Source organism: Mobula birostris, chromosome 2 (assembly GCF_030028105.1).
Source record: "Mobula birostris isolate sMobBir1 chromosome 2, sMobBir1.hap1, whole genome shotgun sequence".
In the NCBI taxonomy this organism is placed as follows: Eukaryota; Metazoa; Chordata; class Chondrichthyes; order Myliobatiformes; family Myliobatidae; genus Mobula; species Mobula birostris.
The window spans coordinates 120,172,956-120,185,486 of NC_092371.1; the positions used below are offsets into that span (position 1 = coordinate 120,172,956).

General features: G+C 41.5%; 1 protein-coding gene across 1 annotated transcript; it reads right to left on the reverse strand.

Annotated features, from left to right (window-relative positions):
* Positions 1-5,143: 5,143 nt before the first annotated feature.
* Positions 5,144-12,189, reverse strand: nanp (N-acetylneuraminic acid phosphatase). The gene is made up of 2 exons (XM_072277627.1): positions 12,000-12,189; positions 5,144-6,251 (listed from the first exon to the last, which is right to left on the reverse strand). Exons 1-2 carry the CDS (start codon positions 12,087-12,089, stop codon positions 5,604-5,606), a joined length of 738 nt encoding a protein of 245 aa, XP_072133728.1. The 5' UTR covers positions 12,090-12,189; the 3' UTR covers positions 5,144-5,603.
* Positions 12,190-12,531: the final 342 nt, after the last annotated feature.

Sequence of the window (12,531 nt, forward strand, 5' to 3'; positions counted from 1 at the left end):
TCATGGGGAATTTCAATATGCAGACAGATTGAGAAAATTAGGTTGGTACTGGATGTCAAGAGCGGTTGAGACCTCTAGGGGAAAGGCTACTCTAGATTGGGTGTTGTGTAATGAACTGGATTTTAGGGAGCTTAAGGTAAAGGAACCCCTAGGAGACAGTGATCATAATATGATAGAATTCATGCTGCAATTTCAGAAGGAGGTCGAAGTTGGATGTATCTGTATTACAGTGGATTAAAGCGAATTATAGAAGCATGAGAGAGGAGCTGGCTGAGGTTGATTGGAAGGGGTCACTAGCAGGGATGACAGCAGAACAACAATAGCTGAAGTTTCTGGGGGCAATTTGGAAGGCGCAAGATAGGTATATGCCAAAGATGAAGAAGTATTCCAAAGGGAGGATGAGGCAATTGTGCCTGACAAGGGAAGATAAAGGCAGCGTTCAAGCAAGAGGGAATTTAATATAACAAAAATTATTTGGAAATTAGAGGATTGGGAAACATTTAAAAACAAACAAAATGCAATGAGAAAAACATAGAGAGAAAAGATGAAATATGAAGGTAAGCTAGCCAATAATATCAAAGGATGCCAAAAGTTTTTTCAGAGTAAAAGAGAGGTGAGAGTAGATATTGGACTGCTGGAAAATGGTGCTGTAATGGGTGACCAAAGAAACGGTGGAGGAGCTTAATATGTGTATTTTCCCAGCAGCCTTCATTGTGGAAGACACTAGCAGTATGCTAGAAATTCAAGTTGTCGAGGCAGAAGTGAGAGTGGTTGCTATTACTAACAGAAGGTGCTTGGGAAACTAAATGGTCTGAAGGTAGATAGGTCACCTGGACCAGATGGACTATACCTCATGGTTCTGATTGAGGTAGCTGAAGAGATTATGGAGACATTAGTAATGATTTTTAAAGAATTGCGCTTTTCTGGAATGGTTCCAGAGGACTGGAAAGTTGCAAATGTCACTCCAATCTTTAAGAGGGGAGGGAGGCAGAAGAAAGGAAATTATAGGCCAGTTTGTCTGACTCCAGTGACTGGGACGATGTTGGAGTCTATTGTTAAGGATGAGGCTTCAGGGAACTTGGAGACACATGATAAAATAGGCCAAAGTCAGCATGGTTTCCTTAAGGGGACATCTTGCCTGGAAAATCTGTTGGAATTCTGAGGAAATAACTGGCAATATAGACAAAGGAGAGACAGTATGTTTACTGGATTTTCAGCAGGCCTTTGACAAGATGCTGCACATGAGGCTGCTTAACAAGTTAAGAGCCCGTGGTATGATAGGAATGGTACTAGCATTGATAGACGATTGGCTGACTGGCAGGAGGTGAAGAGTGGGAATAAAGAGGGACTGTTCTGTTTGGCTACTAGTAACCTGTGGTCCTCTGCAGGGGTTGGTATTAGGGCCACTTCTTTTCAAGTTATGTGTCAATGATTAGGATGATGAAATTGATTGCTTTGTAGCCAAGTTTGCAGACGATATGAAGATAGATGGAGGGGCAGGTAGCGTTGAAGAAGTAGGGAATTGGCAGAAGGACTTGGACAGATTGGAAGTATGCGGAAAGAAGGTGCAAATAGAATATTGTGTTGAGAAGTGTATTGTTATTCACTTTGTTAGAAGGAATAAAGACATAGACTATTTTCTAAATGGGGAGAAAATTTTAAGAATCTGAGGTGCAAAGGGAAAATTTTAAGAATCTGAGGTGTAAGAAATCCCTCACATTGGTAGTCCATGTGAGGGATTTCTTACAGGCTAACTTGCAGGTTGAGTTGACAGTAAGGAAGAGCAAGGATGTGATACTGAGGCTTTATAAGGCATTGGTCAGACATCGCTTGGAGTATTGTAAGCAGTTTTGGGCCCTGTATCTAAGAAAAGGTGTGCTGGCATTGGAGAGGGTCTAGGGGAGATTTTCAAAAGTAATTCTGGAAATGAAAGGGCTAATAAATGAGGAGCGTTTGATGGCTCAGGGTCAGTATTCAGTGGAGTTTAGAAGAATGAGAAGAGATCTCATTGAAGCTTATCTAATCTTGAATGGTCTAGATAGATTGGATGTAGAGAGGATGTTTCCTATAGTGGGTGAGCCTAGGACCAGAAGGCATAGAACAGAGGGACATCCATTTAGAACAGAGATGATGAGGAATTTCTTCAGCTGATGATGATTCTGTGGAATTCATTGCCATGGACAGCAGTGGAGACTAAGTCATTGAATATATTTAAAGCAGAAGTTGATAGTTTCTTGGTTAGTCAGGGTGTAAAAAGTTACGGGGAAGAAGGCAGGATGGTCAGATTGAGAGGGATAATAAATCAGCCATAATGGATTAGTGGACCAGACTCAAGGGGTTGAGTGGCCTAGTTCTGCTGCTATGTTTTCTAGTTCATTTTCTGATGTTCTCACTCTCACCTTGTTTCACCCAGACTAGAATATTTTAAGTTATTTTTTTGGTCAGCCAGCCTCATTCTGCTGTAGATAAACTTGAGATTTTCCAAATCTTTTCCGGCCATATAACCATTTACCACAATTTATATTCACTCATCAGCCCTGTTTACCTGACTTGATTGGTTCCAGTTATGGTACACATTTTAAAAAAAATTCTGATCTGTTTTTCGCGTTCTTCATCTGCATCAGAATAACCATGTGAGGCACCTTCAATTCGCTTCCAGATGAGTTCAATGCCTTCTATGCTCACTTTGACCACCAGAAGAGGGAGGAACCATTGCGCACCCCCATGTCTCCCAATGCTCCTTTGGTCTCAGTATCTGACGATGACGTGCAGGCTGCCTCGGAGAGTGAATCCAAGGAAAGCATTAGGTCTGGAATGAGTACCTTGGCCGAGTGCTGAAGACCTGTGCTGACCACTAGCTGGTGTAGTCACGGATATCTTGAATCTCTTGCTCTGGCAGTGTGTGGTACCCACCTGTTTCAAGCAGGCTTCAATCACACTGGTGCTGATAAACAGCATGGTAATCTGTCTATATGGCTATCGGCACAGTGATTAAGTGTTTTGGGAGGCTGTTGTTGAAGCATGTCAGCTCCTGTCTGAATGGTGACTTGGATCCACTTCAATTCGCCTAGCAAAGCTACAGGTCTACAGCAGATGCAAACTTGTTGGCTCTTCGCACAACCCTGGAACATCTGGACAGCAAAGATGCATATATCATATAACCATATAACAATTACAGCACGGAAACAGGCCATCTCAGTCCTTCTAGTCCGTGCCGAACTCTTACCTAGTCCCACCGACCTGCACTCAGGCCATAACCCTCTATTCCTTTCCTGTCCATATACCTATCCAATTTAACTTTAAATGACAACATCGTACCTGCCTCAACCACTTCTGCTGGAAGCTCGTTCCACACAGCTACCACTCTCTGAGTAAAGAAGTTCTCCTTCATATTACCCCTAAACTTTCGTCCTTTAACTCTCAACTCATGTCCTCTTGTTTGAATCTCCCCCACTCTCAATGGAAAAAGCCTATCCATGTCAACTCTATCAATCCCTCTCATAATTTTAAACACCTCTATCAAGTCCCCCCTCAACCTTCTGTGCTCCAAAGAATAAAGACCTAACTTGTTCAACCTTTTCTCTGTAATTTAGCAGATGAAACCCAGGCAACATTTTAGTAAATCTCCTCTGTACTCTCTCAATTTTATTGACATCTTTCCTATAATTCGGTGACCAGAACTGCACACAATACTCCAAGTTTGGCCTTACCAATGCCTTATACAATTTCAACATTATATCAGGATGCTCTTTACCATCATCACCTTAAAACTAAACAGCATACTCCAAGACCTGGCCCTTAATACCCCTGGTGCAATTGGGTCCTGGATTTCCTCACTTGTAGATCTCAGTCAGTTTGAGTTGGCAAAAACATCTCTTCCACATCTCCATCAGACCAGGAGCACCACAGAGGTGTTTACTTGGCCCCCTGCTCTACTCACTTTACACCTATGACTGCATGGCTATGTACAGCTCCAACACCATATACATATTTACTGATAACACCACTGTCGTGGGCTGTATCAAAGGAAGTGATGAATCAGCATACAGGAGGGAGATTGAAAATTTGGCTGAATGCCGTAATAACAACAACCTCTCACTCAATGTCAGTAAGACCAAGGAGCTGATTGGAGACTTCAGCAGAGGGAAACCAGAGGTCCATGAGCCAGTAATCATCGGAGGATTAGAGGTGGTGAAGGTCAGTAACTTTAAATTCCTGGGTAAAACTATCTCTGAGGACCTGACCTGACCCATCATGCAAATGTTATTGTGAAGAAAGTATGACAGTGCATCTACTTCCACAGGAGTCTGTGGAGGTTCAGCAGTCATTGAAAACCTTGGCAAACTGCTATACACGTGTGCTGTCAGGTTGCATTGCGGCCTGGTATGGGAACACCAATACCTTTGGGCGGAACATCCTACAAAAGGTAGTGGATTTGGCCCAGTACATCGCGGGTAAAACCCTCCCAACCATTGAGCACATCTACATGAAACGTTGCCGTAGAAAAGCAGCATCCATCATCAAAGGTCCCGATGTAGGAAAAACATACCAGGATGCTTCATTGGAATATTAGATAAGATGTTTAAAGCAAAGGACAAGGTAAAAATAAGGGTAACAGTAACAAAGACATTTTTAAGGAGAGAATTGGAGAGGTCCAGCTTGATTAGTTCAGATTTAAGGCCTGAACATAGTAACTGGTGCTGGGCTGAAGGTAACTCAGGAGTTATTTTAATTGTGTGAAAGTGATGAAAATAATGAAAACTTTGTTCCAGGCACACATTATTTACATCATCTCACGACTATTTTAATGATTAATTTCACAATTAACCATTTTCTAGGTGTGACGAGGGCAAGCAACAGTAAAGGTGCATACCTTTATATATATATATATATATATACAGCATATCAAGATTTGATATCTGATTGATGATTGCACTGCCTGTTTTTTTTTCACTCCAGAGCAGATATTTGCAGTGTGGTTTACTGCATGTACCTCACTGTCTATTAGTGCAATAAATCAGTGATGTTCTTGTATTTCTGTAAGTGGAGACTGAATGTGGCAGTTTAACAAGAACATGAACATCAGTCTGGCTGTTCTTTACATCTAATGAATTCCAGACATAACAAAAAAATTCATGCATTAGGTTGTTTTAATGTATGATTCACATTTCAGATACAATACAGTAGTGATAATTAACTAGGAGTAACGTAAACATCATTTAGTGTTTGATAAAAATGCAATCACCCCTTTTAAATATTTTACCTACTTCATTAAAAATTCCATAAACTTTTAAATTTAAAATTCCATATTGGCAAAGCATTTTAGTGAAAGTAAGCTGGTCACCTTTTACATCTTGTTGATGTTATTATTAAACTGTAATTAACCTAAACTTTGATAAAAGGAATATTCCATACATTGAATAATGGTAAATTTTCCACGACTATCATATTAAAGCCCCAAGCTCTTACAATATCTTCCACTGTTAATCTATGAAATTGTTTGGACTTTGTTTCTGAAAATAATTAAATATAAAGTTCAAAGCCCCTCTCAAACTAATTTGATTTGTACTTAAAAACATTTTACAGTAAAAGATTATTTTCAGTTAAACTTTAGAGCTATTTTTCCCTAAAATATCCATAACCCCTAGTACAGATTTCACAGTGTAGTCAGGCATAGCACCAGCCTCACACTTTAGATTAGTATTGTTTATCCAGACAGTTGTACGAACTCCAGCATTCACACCACCTTTAATGTCAGTCTCTGGATTATCACCAATCATCATGCAGGCCTCTGGCTTCACTCCTAACAGCTGAAAGCATTTTTGGAATATGGACAGAGCAGGCTTCTGCTCCTGATGTTCACCCCCTATTACTATCGTGTCAAAGTACTGCTGGCAGTTGCAAACATCAATCTTCTCCCTCTGGACCTTAGAGCTGCCATTAGTTAATAGAAGCAACTTGTAGGACTGTTGCAGGGTCTTCAGCATGGACTTCACTTCCTCTGAGATGCGAATATGTTGGAGCCTTGTTGTTTTCCACAGGAGGTAACATTTGGTAGCCAAATCATGATCTGCATTAAGGCCATTTGTTTCTTGCAGAGCTGCTTCAAAATGTAATACCCGTTCCTCATCAATATTTACTCCTGTAGCACAATCAAAATTCTCTGTCTGCAGTTTGGTGTTAAACTTCTTAATGATGAGGTTTGCAGCAGATTCTTCATAACCATACTGTGATTTCAATAAATCTTTAACCTTTAAATGGAAAAAGAAAATATATAACCTGTAAGTTTTTATTTTACCCTAATCACAAACAAGAGAAGATCTGCAGTTGCTGGAAATCCAAGCAATACAGGCAAAATGCTGGAGGATTTCAGCAGGCCAGGCAGCATCAATGGAAAGGAGTACAGCTGAAGTTTTGGGCCGAGACACTTCATCAGGACAGGAAAAACTTTCTTTCACTCTTATCTTCATTATTACTCTTAAATTCAGACTGTAATTTGTTAACACTAGATCACTAGAAATGTCTTAACTGCAATCATTGTAATCACAGATCTGTACTATTTAAAAATATTCAGATCTTTACATGGTTGACTATGCACATCTATACTCATGAACAGAACAGAGCATCGCAACAAGCTGCATCACTGCATGGTACGGAAACTGCACTGTGGCGAGAGGAAAGCTCTGTAATGGGCAGTCAAAACTGCCCAATGCATCAGTGGCTCCAGCCTACCCGCCATCAGGTATAAATTGTATAAACAGGAAGGTGCTGGAGAAAAGCCAATACCACCATGATCTCACCCACCCTGCTCATGGACTGTTTGTCCCATTTCCATAGGAAGGAGACCATGTAGCATCCACGCCAGGACCACCAGACTCAAAAACAGTTACTTCACCAAGCAGTAAGACCGATCTACGCCTCCATCTACCACAACCCCCACCACCACTACTTTATCGTTTCCTGTCGGATACACATTACGTACAGACACTCCTGTGCCTAGCGTCACTTTATAGACATACAACGTATATACGATATCTTATGTATTTATATTTATTGTGTTTCTTTTTGTGCTGCATCAGACTTGGAGTAACAATTATTTCATTCTCCTTTATACTTGCGTACTGGAAATGACATCAATCTTGAATCTTGGAAGAAATATAAACCTTCTAGTTCCCAATGAAGATTCCCCTTTACCCGCCTATCAAAAGCTATCACAAGACTGCACACCAATAAAAAAAAACATTAGGGAGAGTGTCCATTAAAAGGTAAATGGGTTTATTATTGTCACATACTGAGGTACAGTGAAAACTGTGTTTTGCATGCTATCAGGCCATGGAGGCAGTACAAGGGAAAACACCAATAGAAAACAGTATTAAGTGTTACAGTCACAGAGAGAGTGCAGTGCAGACAGCAAATAAGGTTCAAGATTATGATAAGGTAGATTGTGAGGTCAAGAGTCCAGAGTCAAGACCTTGTACTGTTACATACTTCATGGATATCTTGTGATTTTCTTATGAGGATGATGTAATGGTCTTGTGGAGGTGACATGATGACCTGTTCTCAACAGGTATATAAGTGTAGACCCCTGGTGACGCAGTTAGTTTTCAGTTAGATCGTCAGTCAGATACCCTGCTATGCTGCTTATTAATCTCATGACGCACTATAGTTTTAAAACAGAGTTTTACTGTCTACTGTAAGGTACAGAAATGTTGGGCTGTCAGTTTCACCAATAGCTGCCAGATTTGTTGATGTACCTTTTCAGTATTATTGGAGAGTGAAGACAGGAACCTGAAGGAGTCATTTGGCGGTTTTGGAGAGAATTGACCATTATTGAATTTGTTCAAGTAAGAGTGATCTGCATGAGATAACCTCTGCTAAAAGAAGCAGAAAAGATTGTGCAGTATCTAATCTATTCTACAGAGGAAAAAGGTCAGTGCCTTTAAACCGTTCTATTTCCGTCGTCGTGAATCCTGCAGACAAGGCAGGTTCCAGCTGGGATTAACAGTAACGTCATGTCTTCGAGGAACTCTTTACTTCAGGAAAGTCTCTCCTAATTGACTGTATAAATCTCTTGGACTTTCAAATTTACTATTCGAAGAACTGTGTTTGGATTTTCAAAAGGTTTTTGACAAGGTCCCACACAGGAGATTAGTGTGCAAACTTAAAGCACACGGTATTGGGGGTAAGGTATTGATGTGGATAAAGAATTGGTTGGCAGACAGGAAGCAAAGAGTGGGAATAAACGGGACCTTTTCAGAATGGCAGGCAGTGACTAGTGTGGTACCGCAAGGCTCAGTGCTGGGACCCCAGTTGTTTACAATATATTTTAATGACTTGGATGAGGGAATTAAATGCAGCATCTCCAAGCTTGCGGATGACACGAAGCTGGGCGGCAGTGTTAGCTGTGAGGAGGATGCTAAGAGGATGCAGGGTGACTTGGATAGGTTGGGTGAGTGGGCAAATTCATGGCAGATGCAATTTAATGTGGATAAATGTGAAGTTATCCACTTTGGTGGCAAAAACAGGAAAACAAGTTATTATCTGAATGGTGGCCGATTAGGAAAAGGGGAGGTGCAACGAGACCTGGGTGTCATTATACACCAGTCATTGAAGGTACAGCAGGTGGTGAAAAAGGCAAATGGTATGCTGGCATTTATAGCAAGAGGATTCGAGTACAGGAGCAGGGAGGTACTACTGCAGTTGTACAAGGCCTTGGTGAGACCACACCTGGAGTATTGTGTGAGTTTTGGTCCCCTAATCTGAGGAAAGACATCCTTGTCATAGAGGGAGTACACAGAAGGTTCACCAGATTGATTCCTGGGATGGCAGGACTTTCATATGATGAAAGACTGGATGAACTAGGTTTATACTCGTTGGAATTTAGAAGATTGAGGGGGGATCTGATTGAAATGTATAAAATCCTAAAGGAATTGGACAGGCTAGATGCAGGAAGATTGTTCCCGATGTTGGGGAAGTCCAGAACGAGGGGTCACAGTTTGAGGATAAAGGGGAAGCCTTTTAGGACCGAGATGACGAAAAACTTCTTCACACAGAGAGTGGTGAATCTGTGGAATTCTCTGCCACAGGAAACAGTTGAGGCCAGTTCATTGGCTATATTTAAGAGGGAGTTAGCCTGTGGCTAAAGGGATCAGGGGTATGGAGGGAAGGTAGGTTCAGGGTTCTGAGTTGGATGATCAGCCATGATCATATTGAATGGCGGTGCAGGTTCGAAGGGCCGAATGGCCTACTCCTGCACCTATTTTCTATGTTTCTATGTTTGAATTTACCACTTTAAGACTGGTTTCGCATTTACCGCTTTAAGAACTAGTACTGAGTTTGGCGGTTTGTTAAATGGCCGCATAGCAGTTTACTTCCGGTTAAGGTTTTTCGTTTATCATTTTACTAATTTTGAGCTGAGTTTAATAAATGTTCATTTGTTTATAGAACCTGACTCATTTCTATATTCATTGTTGCCGGTCACGTGACAGTACCTAGAATGAGCAGTCTGGCCTTAAAAGGCTTATTTTCAGGTGAAAATACAGCATGGTGTGTAGACGGTTTTTAATGCTGACTCCTGAAGGTGTGTACCCAGTGTCCATGTCAAGACATGCCAGCTAAGAGGCATCTTGGAGAGCTGGAATTAGGAATTATTTCAGAACCACAGCAATGGAATTAAAGTAGGAACTGCTCAGTGATAAAATCTTTGGTTTGGAACAGGGATCACGGGTTTTGATCAATCGATGAGCACCAGCTAAGTGGAAGTGTTTTCAAACTTCACTCTGGCAAACTCTGACCCTAATTAAGTCATTGCCTGTAGACCTAGGCATCCAGCCCCCACATTATTTGAAATAGTTTCTATAGCTGTTTCATTAATTCCCTTTAATATCTTGAACTGATGAAATCATCCCTTATCCTTATCTTTCAATCTCTTTGAATTATGGAGGACAGCATGGGTATAAATGTCTCTCTCCAGCAGACTTCATCATGATCATCATGACTCCAGTATTTCTACTATTTTTTGATTGTACATGTGATTTTTTTGTGTTCTATCGCTGAGCAGCAGTGAACCATCATATTGGCCTATCAGAGTTCTCTTTGGGAACTAGTTGACGATCAGCATTTCTGATCTGGCTATTGTTCATGAATGCATTTAATAAAAAAAACTTAAAAAGGTAAATCTCAATTCTGTAATCTCTTGTCATAATTTAAGCATTTCAGTTTTGTTATTACCTGCCCTCTTAAATCCAACGTGAGTACATCTCCCTGTTTCTCAGAAATGCAAGGGAGCCTTGAATCTAATGAGAAAGATGAAGAAATTAAAGGACTAAAAAAAAAATTCCCCTGGCCTGATACTCTGTACCTGAGACTGCTGAAAGTAGCAGCCATGCTAATGTTGCATGCGTCTTCCAAAATTCTGTAGAATATGGAACGGGCTCTGCAGCTTAGTGGGTAACAAATGTAATCATGATTTAAATGAGGGAGAGAGAAAATGAAGAACTACAGAGCAGTTAGCCTAATATTCAGCAGTAGGAAAAATGCTAGAGTTAATTATACATAATATTTTGAAAGTATTTTAATTGGACAAAGCTTGCATGGATTTATGAATGGGAAACTTTGTTGACAAGCATAATGGAGTTTGGAGTAGGTGGAAGAACAACACCTTGTATTCCATCTGGGCACCCTCCAACCTGACTGTAGGAATATCAATTTCCCCTTATGGTGAGCAATTTACCCCACCTTCCTTTCCTCTATTCCCCACGCTGACCTTTCACTTCTTCTCACCTGCCTGTTACTCCCTCCTTGATCTCTTCCTCCTTCCCTTTCTCCTATGGTCCACTTTCCTCTCCTAATCAGACTCTTTCTTCTCCAGCTCTTGACCTTTCACACCCACCTAGCTGTACCTATCACCTTCTAGCTATCCTCCTTCCCCTCTTCCCCCCCCCACAGTTTTTTATTCTGGCATCTTCCCCCTTCCTTCTCAGTCCTGAAAAAGGGTCTCGGCCTGAAACAGCGACTGTTCTTTCATTTCCATAGATGCTGCTTGACCTGCTGAGTTCCTCCACCATCTTGTCTGTGTTGCTATGAAGACTGGTTGACATATGAAAAATGCATAGAACTGAACAAGCCTCTTTTGGGGTGGCAGGCAGTTATATATGGGGTTGTGCAGGGATCAGTGAGATTGTCTCATATCGGCACGAATTGGATGAGGACAACTGATTAGAATATTTCCAAATTTGCTGATAACTCAGTGATTCAGGAACAGCTTCTTCCCCTCTGCTATCTGATTCCTAAATGGACATTGAAGCTTTGGACACTGCCTCACTTTTTTTTTAATATACAGGTACTGTATTTCTGTTTTTGTACGTTTTTAAAATCTATTCAATATACGTAATTGATTAACTTGTTTATTTATTATTATCATGTTTTATTTTATTTATTTTTTCTCTCTGCTAGATTATGTATTGCATTGAACTGCTGCTGAGTTAACAAATTTCACGGGTGATAATAAAACTGATTCTGATTCCGACATGAAACTGAAGACCTGTAGTTTGAACTTCAGTGCAATTTAGGCAAGTTGAATGAATGGGCAAGGGGAAAAAAAAGTTAAATTATCCACTTTGGTAGAAACAAAACGACAGAAGAAAAGTATTATTTAAATAGTGACAAAGGAGAGGTGAGAAATGTTATGTTCAAAGGTCCTTGCACATCTGTCTCTGCAAACATGGGTGCAGCTAGCAGTTTTTACTGAAGACATACGTGGACTTGGTGCACAGATTAGGTCCCTATTTGAGGAAGAAAATAGAATTCCCATAGAAGGAAAGTAGCAAAGTGTCCTGGAGTACACGACTGTCATATAAGGAGGATCAGCTATCTCTGCATTCATCAGAGTTCCGGAAACGAGAGAGCATTTTCCCTCAAGCCGCCTCGCCTTCGCTTCCGGATTGCTCGGGAAGCTAGTTCAGGACATGCTCCCCCCACAACCCGGGCCGGGACGGTACCTGTCGCTCCGCTCGCCTGCTGGCCCCGCTCGTGTCGATCAGCGTGTTGTCCAAGTCGAACAGCAACGCTTGGATCCCTGCTTCCCCCATCACCACGGCAACCGGGCCCCACCAGCCAGCCGGGGAGCAGCGGAAGCATGCGCAGTCTGCGCCAGCCGGCGCGGAGGTAATGCGCTTGCGCACCCGGCTCGCCCAGTTGGGCGCGCCTGCGCACTTTGCCCGAGTCAGCTCCAGAAATACTGTGCTATAGTGCGGTGGCCCTCAACCACCGGGCCGCGAGGAAACGATATGAGTCAGCTGTATCTCTCCTCATTCCCTGTCATATCCACTGTTGAACTTGAACGCACGCGAGGTCATCAGCCGGTCATTAACCTACAACTACTCGGTGAGTAAAAAAACAAACGTCGCTTGGGAGTTTGTTTGGAAGAGGTGGTGGGGACATAAAAGGCTTAACAATGATAATAGCACAGAGGCAGCTGAGGCCGAGACTGCAAAAAAAAAAGAAAGCTTCCTGCAACAGAAAATACAATGA

Excerpts from the sequence above, each read along its gene's own strand:
- nanp (XM_072277627.1), bottom strand. The coding sequence starts at position 12,089 with ATGGGGGAAGCAGGGATCCAAGCGTTGCTGTTCGACTTGGACAACACG. Across the intron at positions 6,252-11,999 it reads GCAGGCGAGCGGAGCGACAG|GTTAAAGATTTATTGAAATC; the intron begins GTACCGTCCCGG and ends TTCCATTTAAAG.